Here is a 10,638-nt window from a genome sequence, read left to right as displayed (position 1 = left end):
TGCGCTGACTTAGACCCTTTAACTGAGGTATTACAAGCTAATTTTGGACAAAGATGTGATGTATTATTAGGCACGGATTTGGACAAAATTCAGCTGTGAGCATTGTTGAAATACCTCCTACAATCTTGGACATCCCCAAATCCGGGATCATGCTGCATTTGGGGCTTTTTTATTTTCAATTTACTTGCAATGTTTTTCTTTTTTCTATGCCACTTAGCTTTGGCATATAGCATTAAAATTGCATACTTTTTGTTTTATATAAAAAAAATTCTCAATTCTTGTATGATCATATGGTAAATTTAGTTGTGTTTACATGTAACAAAGTTTGGTTTTGGCAATAAAACTGATGTTATCTTAGTCCTATTTTGTATGTAGTAAAAATACCCCAGGCAAAGTGAAATTGTTTTTCGCTAGGAGGGAAACACAACAATACATCGTAGAAGTCTGATTCGTTCTATGCATGCAATCATGCATAACCATCTAGCTAAGCTGTGGGCTGCAGAATTAAAGGATCTAAGACACTGTTTGAAACCCAAAGTAGTATATTAATCAGACTTTGGTAAACAGCTAACAAAGCAATCACCCTTGCCGCTCGAGCCTATACGGTCCTCTGTATATTGCCTGTGCCCATCATCGACATTGTTCATTTGGGCCCTGCGTGCCAAATTGCAGCCAAGGATAAATTAAAAGAAAGGGACATTTCGTTTGGAAACCACTTTGCCCTTTCCCTTGAGCTTTTTGGCGACCGACGAAGACTTTTAAATGGTGCAAGTCAATCAGCTTTTGTTAACTCTTTGCATGGTATAAGTTTAGCCACATGGGCATGTATCTTGCTATGGCTACAAACAGTGAAAGTCGGTATTCAATCGAATTCATTTTGATGGCTACGCAAGAATAATCGGCCCCATTAAGAGACTTGAGAATTCATGAATTCACACTTCGCAATTAAAAAGTGAAAATCCACAGCTAAAATCAATCGACAAGGGGCAAGGGCCCTAGCTATAGTGATGACGAAAACTGCTAGTGCCACAGTAGGACAAAGTCAAATAGTCAAAACGAAATTATATTTTAAATCTGAAAGTCGTTAAAAACGTGATTTCCCAATACTAAAAGTTGGGTACGTGCCTAATAAATTGGTGCAACTTGGCCAAGTAGGTGAAGGGAATGTTGTCTGCATATTTGCAGCCAAGAAATTCATGGCCAAGTGTTTTCCATTTCTGCTTCTCATTTTATTATTTTTCACTTCGCTTCAGTTTACATCATCAGCTTTTCCTGTTCTAAGGCAAGGCTCGTCTTTGTCCGTGGAGAATCCAGATGACGTTTTAGTCTCGCCAAGCGGTATATTCTCTGCTGGTTTTTACCCCGTTGGCCATAACGCTTATTGCTTTGCCATCTGGTTCAGCAAGCCTTGTCATGATGGTAGCCACACAATAGTTTGGATGGCAAATCGGGATACACCTGTTAATGGAAGGCGCTCAAAGCTCTCCATACTGAAAACTGGGAATATTATCTTAACTGATGCGGGAGAATTCATAATCTGGACGAGCAACAACACAGACTCAGGGTCCTGGTCACAGTTAAATCTCCTTGATTCAGGTAATCTTGTTCTCCAAACTCCTGCGAATGTAACTCTTTGGCAAAGCTTTGGTTCACCAACAGATACTCTTCTCCCTGAACAACCACTCACTAGATACAAAAGGCTTGTATCAGCCCAAAGCCAAAGTAACTATTCTTCAGGTTACTACAAGCTGATATATGACTACAATAACGTTCTGCGTCTTGTATTGGATGGTCCGGAAACGTCCAGCATCTACTGGCCGGATTCAACCATCCTGGACTACCAACAAGGAAGAACAAGATACAATGACAGCAAAATTGCAGTGTTTGACTCTGCAGGTTATTTTTCATCTTCTGACAAAGTAGAGTTCCGGTCAAATGATTTTGGTAGAGGACCATGGAGAAGATTGACACTTGATTTTGATGGTAACCTTAGATTATACACACTTGAAGATCAAAAAGGTGTTTGGTCTGTAACATGGCAAGCTATGTCTAATTCCTGCAGAATACACGGAGCTTGTGGACCAAATAGTATATGTAGCTACGATCCAAGTTCAGGCCCAAAGTGCTCTTGCCTACCGGGATTCAAGATGAAAAACCAGGCAGACTGGAAAGATGGGTGCGAACCAGAATTTGATCTTTCATGCAGCAAGCATGATGTCAACTTTGTCAAACTCCGTCATGTTAATTTTTTTGGCTACCATTACGATATCTACCGTAATTATACCTTAGAGGCCTGTGCCAAGGCTTGCTTGGATTCGTGTTGCATAGCCTTTCAATACAGATATTTCCAAAATGATGGTGCTTATCGCTGTTATCCAAAATGGGAACTGCGAAATGGATATCAGTACTCTAGCTACAACGGAACCTTGTATCTGAAACTCCCAAAATCATTCACTTACGACGAACCTGTTGAGGAATTCAAATTAAATTGCTCGAGCAATCAGACAAAACAGCTAGAAAGGGTTTATCATAAGAAAACTGGAAATGGATTATTAAAGATTTTGATTTGGTGCGCTTCTGTAATTGGACTGATTGAGATTATCTGCATCTTTCTGGTGTTCCGTTTCTTGTATAAAACCCAGCGAAGTTCTGATGCAGCAACATGCGGCTACCTTGTTGTTGCATCTGGATTCAAAAAATTCACCTATGATGAGTTGAAAATGGCAACACGGTGTTTCAGTGAAGAGATTGGACGAGGAGGAGTTGGGGTGGTTTACAAGGGAGTTTTGTCTGATCAACGAGTTGCAGCAATTAAGCGACTCAATATTGAAGCTAATCAAGGAGAAGAAGAATTTCTTGCAGAAATAAGCACCATAGGGAGGCTTAACCACATGAACTTAATTGAGATGTGGGGACACTGCGCAGAGGGCAAGCATAGGCTTCTTGTGTATGAGTACATGGAAAATGGATCATTAGCAAAGAACCTCATGTCTGATTCACTTGATTGGGAGAAGAGGTTCCAAATTGCGGTAGGCACAGCAAAAGGCCTAGCTTATTTGCATGAAGAGTGCCTAGAATGGGTTCTGCACTGTGATGTCAAGCCACAAAACATACTGTTGGATTCTAACTATCATCCTAAAGTAGCAGATTTCGCCCTGTCCAAACCGCTCAATAGGAACAGTCTTAAAAGTTCAAGCTTTTCCAAGGTTAGAGGAACGAGAGGTTACATGGCGCCTGAGTGGGTTTACAATCAGCCCATCACCTCCAAAGTGGACGTCTATAGCTATGGGATTGTCCTGTTGGAGATGTTAACAGGGAGGAACCCAGCTATAGGTGTCCCTGATTTTAAAACCAGTGGAGAAGTATGGCACCAGAAGTTACAAGAATGGGTCAAAGGCAAGAAAAATGGAACTGCTGCAACGTCGTCCTGGGTAGACGAGCTCATAGACCCTGCCATTGGCTACGATTATGACAGAAATAAATTGGAGAACCTGCTAGAGGTGGCTATAAAGTGTACAAAAACCAACAGACATGCAAGACCATCCATGAGCCAAGTAGTTCAAATGCTTCTGGCAGACAAAATTGATCCTTAGCAGCGCAATATTGAGTCTGCAGGAGACCCTGACTGGCCTTGTTACATACGTTCCAGCATCTTTCCGATAAATAGTTTTTCTCCATAAACATTTGTTAGAATTATGCTAATATGCTTAATACTATGTTTAGTAATTTATTTAGCTATGTTAGCATATAAGTCACATGCGGGTGCATAACAAACATAACTACCATGCACGTCACACTGTCAATTTATATATATATATATATATATATATATATATATATATATATATTATTTTGAATTAAATTATATATATCTTGTTATTTATATATATATTATTTTATTTAGTTATTTTAATATATATATTTATATAACATGACATATATATAATTCAATTTAAAATAATTCGTGTATACATATATATATATATGTCAAGTATTAACAAAATATTGACGAAATATGTGAAATTTAACATTATAAGTTATAATAATAATTGAAATTAAATTATATTAGTAAAATATAACTTTAATATTAAAAATAATAATATGTTTATATTTTAAAATAAAAATAAAAAAATAATATTTAATATAAATTTATATTTTTAATATAAAATGAATAAATCTATAAATTAGTTACATTGTTTACATATTATCCTATTAAACAGATTTTTATTATTTTTTATAAAAAAATTACTTTAATTGGCCTTACAGTTAGTAAGTTAGGCTTACAGGTAGAATTCACCAACATTAGTATGTCCTTTCCTCTGTTCCTAATAAAATTCTCCTTTTTCACTTAAAAAAGGCAAAATCGAAGCTAACATTGTATCAAACGCTTGCATACCCGTCTTTTTGTCTTCTGAACAAAGGGAGAAGCGGTGGCGATGAGAGGAGTTGGAAGATTGGTTAGGCGATCTCTGGATCATTGCCGAACATGCGGAGGATCTCTCTTCCCTTCCCATTTAGTCTCTCGCCGCCTCTTATTCTCTTCTTCAAGAACGTCGTCGTGGCTGGTAATCGGAAGCCAAAGCTCCATCCTTTCCTCAAATTCTGAAACCTTGCCATCTTCTTCTTTGCTCCCTCGCAAAGGGACCCCTTTTACAGGTTGGCCTGTTTTTCTATTTATTTTATTTTATTTTATTTTTGGGCTCTGGGATTGATTATTATTCCCAATTTTTGGGTTGCAGGGCAAAGGAGAAACATGTTCATCCAAACTCAATCAACACCGAATCCTTCGTCTCTGATGTTTTATCCAGGGAAAGCTGTTATGGAAGTTGGCAGTGCAGATTTCCCAAATGCTCGCTCCGCCATGAATTCGCCATTGGCCAAGGCCTTGTATGGAATCGATGGTATGAAGCTCACCTTTATTATTATCCTCTCAGGTTGCACTTGAATGAGTTGGTCAGTCAGGAGAGTAGACTAGAGGAAATAAATAATAATCTACTTTTACCGCTATTTTTATGTTATTATGAGATAGATGAAATTAGGGCTGTAATGTATCTGAGGCGACCTCACTTGAGCTCAATCAGCGTTTTTATCTTACAATGAAGCCGGAATTGGTCAAGTAATTGAGCTACTTGAGCTCTCGTTATTAAGCTTCATTGTCTTCAAAGTAAAATCTAGATTCACTTCAAGCTTGAACTTTTGAGCTCTTTTATATATTCTTTTTACATATGTATTTTGTATAATTATATATACAAAATAATATTTATAGAAAAGTTTGATTAGGATTGCCAGCTGCTTCGGAACTATATTAAAACACTCAATCTCAGCTCTCTAGAATACTGAGCTACTTAACTCGAGTTTGACTTGATAGTGACTTAGTTGAATTTGAGTATTTTTTAAGTAGAATGCAAGCAGCTCATTAGTAGGCTTGACTTGCTTACAACTTTATACTGTAGAGTAAAGTACAAGTGTTTTTACTGAGATGAATTTTATGAGTAAAAATGATACGGGAGAAAAGAAAATGAGTTAGTGTTGAAGTTGTTAATCAAACTGATCTGCCTCAAATCTTTCGGATTTTCAAGGAAATGGGGTTTTGCAAAGGGATTATCCTAAGGTATTTCATTTGCCTATGAATTGTCTCCACTCTCATATAAAATATCCAAAACAAGAAGAGAAAACATTACTCTCCTGCCATCTGAAGTCATTCAGTACCCTGGCATTTGATATTTCTGTTTGTTTTAAGGGCCTGTCATCATGTTTCACTTCAAGGTCAAGATTTGAGGGGAATGAATGGCAAGAACTTATTGTAAATTTGTTAATTTTCCAATTGAAGTTAAAGATAGTAATTGAAAAAGGAATGAGCTGGCTTCTTCTAAATTTAGTTGCATTACCAGACTTCAAAAAGAGTATTGGTGACAATTTATGAAGGAAGGTAATGCAAGTAGTGTTGGCAGGTCTCTTGGTATCACGGCAAAGATCTTTGCCGATTACCTTCAATCCACAACCCCTCCCCCGAAAGGGAGAGAGAGAGTCACAAAGTATCATCTAGTATAGGCAAAGAAAAGCTTTTAAGAACATCTGTTTTGTTGGTGTTCTTTCTTTTTAGTTTCATTGACTCCAGTCTTGAGTTGATGAATTTGATTGATATTGTTTCGGTTTATTGGGTGTTTCAATTTGCTGTGAATCTGGTTTTGTCTTTCCTGCCTACTTTTCTCTTTGTTATTCTTTTAGATCTATTCTTTTGATGACTTATTTTACTTTATCTTACTTTTTTAATCATTTCAAGGTTCTTGTAACTGGCTGAATAGCCTGAAAAGCACAGGCCTTCTAAGTAGTCCAGTAATGTAGGTGTCACATAGATTTGATTTATTATAGAGAATCATGATCACAAGTGTTGTGAAGGAGATGGCAGTCCCTTTTGAAGGATGTTATAAATGTTTCATATGATTCTTTTTAGTTGCCCATTATAAAATGTAGTATATAATGGTGTATTGAAAGGTAGAAAATATGTCTTAAAGGAAACAACATGAATTCATTTTTGTTGCCTTCTATCAAAACCAAATTTCTGAACTATTTTTTTTTGAGTAATTAATGATTAATCAGAAACTAGAAGTTGGACGAAAATACTACTATTTTTATTATTCATGTTTCAAACTTTATCCAAGTGTTATCTGCAGTTACTAAGAATAAAAAATTTAATCTTATTGTAGATTAGTTAGTAAATATTTATTAGATTGGAGAATTGATGGGTAAAGCGAATCTTGTTTCCTTGCAATGCAGGTATTGCTCGAGTTTTCTTCGGATCTGATTTTGTCACTGTAACAAAGTCAGATGATGCTTCTTGGGATCTCCTCAAGCCTGAAATTTTTGCTGCAATTATGGACTTTTATTCCTCTGGACAGCCATTGTTTCTAGACTCAAAAACTGCAGCAGCCATGGACACCGCTATTCATGAGGTATATTTCTAACTTCAGTCTTTCCATTTTTGGAATAGTTCTGTTTGTTGACTGGTGGGTGTGAACTGGTATAACTTTTAGCTTTTCCACCCTGTGACTGAGATATTTAAGAGTGGCTGTTCCCTACATTTTTTATGCTGTACGACCTTGGTTTCAAAGGCTTTCAAGGAGGCTTAGGTTGGATGAAATAGGCATTTGCCTTTTCAGCTTGAGGCCTGTCTTAGGTCTGAAATTAATGCCATAGCCAAACAAAAGAAGTCTTGCATTGCAATATTTAGGTATAATAATTAATTCTTCTGCAGTATTGCAAACATTCTTCTCTACACTCATAATTTAGAGGTTTCGTGTTTTACTGTCATACAAATCTTATGAGGTTAGAATAAGCTGGTGGAGAAGGGAAAGGATAATTATATTTGATGAGATGAAAAAAAGAAAAACTACTGAAATCCGGCAATGAAAAAGTATAATTTGGGATAATATAGAAACATCAGTTATTGAACATTGTATTGCTGGAAATCTTCTTTTATCCTCTATATAAAATAGATGGGCTTATTTACTTGCGGAGAATATCAGTGTGAACATTGCCTTCCTTTCCTTTTTAGTATTTTTATATATTAAGAATCTCTACCTCATAATTGCTGAGATCTGTGCATATATCATGTAAATACCACTGCATGATTCAGGATGACTCAGAAACAGTTGCAATGATCAAAGAACTTCTGGAGACTCGAATTCGACCAGCGGTGCAAGATGATGGTGGTGATATTGAGTATCGGGGATTTGATCTGTAAGTTTCTGTCTATCCTTTAACTGGTTTAAATTGTTTCTGGAATGTTTGTGGAAAATTTATGCATACTCTGTTTATTTGCCTTCTGAATTAGCATTGATTGAATATAACCTGCTTGCTTCTGTAGAGACACAGGAATAGTCAAATTGAAAATGCAGGGAGCATGCAGTGGCTGCCCAAGCTCATCTGTCACTTTGAAATCCGGCATTGAAAATATGCTTATGCATTATGTACCAGAGGTATTTACTAATGACTGTCCTTGTACTTTATTCAGAATGTATTTGGATAGAGAGGATAGGATAAGTTAGTGATAATGTGATAAGGAAAAGGTTTGAATTGGATTTATTTTTTTAATTGCACACAGGATTCAGGAATGGAAAAGGATAAATTTTATTGTATGGCGTGTTTTCTGTAAATATGATTAAAAGTATAGTAGGATGATAACTTTTTATTGGTCGAATTATACCCATATTTATTAGACCATTGTATACCAAATAAAAAAAAACCCATGTGAGTTAACATAGTAATAGTGAGGGAAAAGTCAAACTATACCACATTTTTCCCCTATGAGTTTGCTTACCACCTTGTAATCCATTCTATACTGGATTATAGCAATCCCATCCCCCTTAATTGGATGATATAGTCAAGCAATGGTCATCACATTCTGCACCCAATCCTTTTGTTTAAATGAAATAAGAAGCATTTATTATCTAGTGTGCAAATGATCTTAGTCTGTCAAAGTTGTATACAAGGCCCAGTTGGTCATCTACTTTTTTGGCACAGCTATAATGTTCATATTGTCTTTACCCTTGGCATCGAATCAACCTCTAATAGGGGGTCGGTCAGAAGGAGTGATTTTTGCCTGCTGTGTCTTAAGGCATGTGCAGATGCAGAATTTTATTCCTATCAGGGACTAGCTCTAAGGACTCATTTAGTTGATTTCTTTTATTGTGAAGATTGGAGGAGAGTATTCTTTTGCATTTAGTTCTCACACTAAAGCGGAAAGCATCAGTTAATGTATCAGGAAGGAGGCTGATGAATAGAACATAGAAGCTGAATTGTATTGAATGAGAATAATTATATATATTTCAATCAGCATTATTTTGTGATGCATGCATAATTGCATATCAATCAGCATTATTTTGTGATGCATGCATAATTACATATATCTGCAGTTGGCAGATTTCCGTTACGATGAGGTAATAGTGTTCATGAGTAGCAGATCTCCTGTTTTTCTTCAATGACTACATGATTGTGATTGAATAATAATGTTTTAGGTGATGATATGTACGCATATCATGATAGAATCTTTCATTATGTATCTGATACTGTGGTACCTCAGATCATAAGGCAGCTGTAATTTGTTCTGCATGATGCAGAAGAGCCTACACAACAAAATGATATACACTTTTTAGTTACTGTAACTTTGTTTGAGAGATCCAATGGTCACAAGCTGCTAACAAGAAACACGCGGATGTCCTCAGTCCTGAGCAACCATTATATTCTTATAAAATAGCAGTGCCTAAGAACTGGCAATTTCTCTCATTGCATTCTTGAACTTCAAAATATACATTATTCTTCGGCTTCAAAGTATATGTTACTGCTTTAAATAGCATATTCTTATGATTTTCGGCAAATTGTTTTTCTCAAAGATGGCCGCAGGTTGCATGCTTGTTATTTGTTGGGGAACAGTTGAGTGGGATCTAGCAGTTGGCTTATATTCAGTTTGGTTTACTTGTGGAGCTATTCTGATGCAGGTCAAAGGTGTGGAGCAAGAATTAGATGCTGAGGATGAGGATACTACATTAGCTGGTCAGATGGAGTAGTTAAAGTTTAATCATCATCTCCTATTACCAAGTCTCCCTGTTGGTAATCAGATATATAGTTGAGCTCAAGGGCTAATGGCAGCTGTCCTGTACAGGAGCAAATAAAGTTTGCGGGGTTAACTTAGGTTATTCGTTGGTAGAGCCTGTAATTTAGTTGCAATAATTTGAATGAGAGAATGTTGGCTGTATTTAATAACTATAGGCTGTTATGCTATCTGTTTACTTCCTAGGCTTGATGCAACTAAAATTTTGGATTTCCAATTTATCTTGTTACCAGTTTCTATGATCATTGAGGATTGGATGGTAGCATTAATTGATTGAATGCTTAAAAAAATTTCTTAAATCACTTAAAAAAATTTAAATAAATATTTTTTTCATTATTTTTAATCAAGTCTTTATTCATGTTAAAATAACAATTGAATAAGAAAAAATTGATAAATTCGTGGCATACAGACTTTGCCACGTAACAACATATTATGTACAAAAGTAAGATGGATAAAGTTCATGTAACGTATCATGTACAAAAGTCAGAGGGATGACGCCAAAATTACATATTAAGATAAGAATTATGGGTATAAGGATCAAGCCTAGGAAGCATAAAAGTTGCTGCTCTTATCCTCTACTTGCTTGTCATGTTCCGTGATGTGATAATGTAAGTAGTGAACCAAGCCTTGAAACACTTAGTGGTCTTTTGGACGGTGCCGTTTTTCGCCCTCTCTCAAAGGGCTGGCTCTATGGTCGAGATAAGCATGTATCCGAAGGTTTATAAATAGATAGCATAATATCAAAAAAAAATTTTAATTTTTTAAAATATTAAAATAAATTTTTATATTTTTATTATTTTAAGTCAAATTTTTATATTTTTATTTTAAATCAAATAAATTTTTTTATTTTTTGTTTTAAATCAAATAAATTTTTATGATTAATGATTGAGTTATTCAAAGTGTTATTTATTATTTTATATTATATGATGTTGACGTGATATATTAATATATCATAATTAATGATGATATGAAATGTTGATATATCATTATTAATAATGACGTAACATATAAATTTGACACGATAACAT

At 35.5% G+C, this 10,638-nt stretch overlaps 2 protein-coding genes across 3 annotated transcripts; both read left to right on the top strand.

Moving 5' to 3' along the window:
• Window positions 1–1,146: 1,146 nt before the first annotated feature.
• On the top strand, window positions 1,147–3,734 carry LOC18586744 (putative receptor protein kinase ZmPK1). The gene has a single exon (XM_018128832.2). The coding sequence runs from the start codon at window positions 1,197–1,199 to the stop codon at window positions 3,591–3,593; it is 2,397 nt and encodes a 798-aa protein (XP_017984321.2). The 5' UTR covers window positions 1,147–1,196; the 3' UTR covers window positions 3,594–3,734.
• A 570-nt stretch (window positions 3,735–4,304) lies between these two features.
• NFU4 (NFU domain protein 4) lies at window positions 4,305–9,855 on the top strand. Of its 2 annotated transcripts, none has more exons than XM_088802758.1 (6): window positions 4,305–4,656; window positions 4,740–4,901; window positions 6,778–6,953; window positions 7,637–7,740; window positions 7,868–7,979; window positions 9,393–9,855. In XM_088802758.1, the coding sequence occupies exons 1-6, from the start codon at window positions 4,437–4,439 to the stop codon at window positions 9,564–9,566; spliced, it is 948 nt and encodes a 315-aa protein (XP_088658884.1). In that variant the 5' UTR covers window positions 4,305–4,436; the 3' UTR covers window positions 9,567–9,855. The 2 variants fall into 2 exon arrangements, with proteins under 2 accessions (XP_088658884.1, XP_007010344.3); XM_007010282.3 differs by having other exon boundaries at window positions 4,317–4,656; window positions 9,498–9,855.
• Window positions 9,856–10,638: the final 783 nt, after the last annotated feature.

This window comes from Theobroma cacao, chromosome 10, assembly GCF_053813885.1.
Source record: "Theobroma cacao isolate CCN51 chromosome 10, ASM5381388v1, whole genome shotgun sequence".
Lineage (NCBI taxonomy): Eukaryota > Viridiplantae > Streptophyta > Magnoliopsida > Malvales > Malvaceae > Theobroma > Theobroma cacao.
Note: the sequence above shows the minus strand (reverse complement) of the source record. Positions and strands in the feature narration are given on the sequence as shown.

Coding starts and splice junctions, on each gene's coding strand:
- LOC18586744 (XM_018128832.2), top strand. CDS start 1,197: ATGGCCAAGTGTTTTCCATTTCTGCTTCTCATTTTATTATTTTTCACT.
- NFU4 (XM_088802758.1), top strand. CDS start 4,437: ATGAGAGGAGTTGGAAGATTGGTTAGGCGATCTCTGGATCATTGCCGA. Junction 4,657..4,739: donor CAAAGGGACCCCTTTTACAG/GTTGGCCTGTTT, acceptor TTTGGGTTGCAG/GGCAAAGGAGAAACATGTTC. Junction 7,741..7,867: donor GAGTATCGGGGATTTGATCT/GTAAGTTTCTGT, acceptor TTGCTTCTGTAG/AGACACAGGAATAGTCAAAT.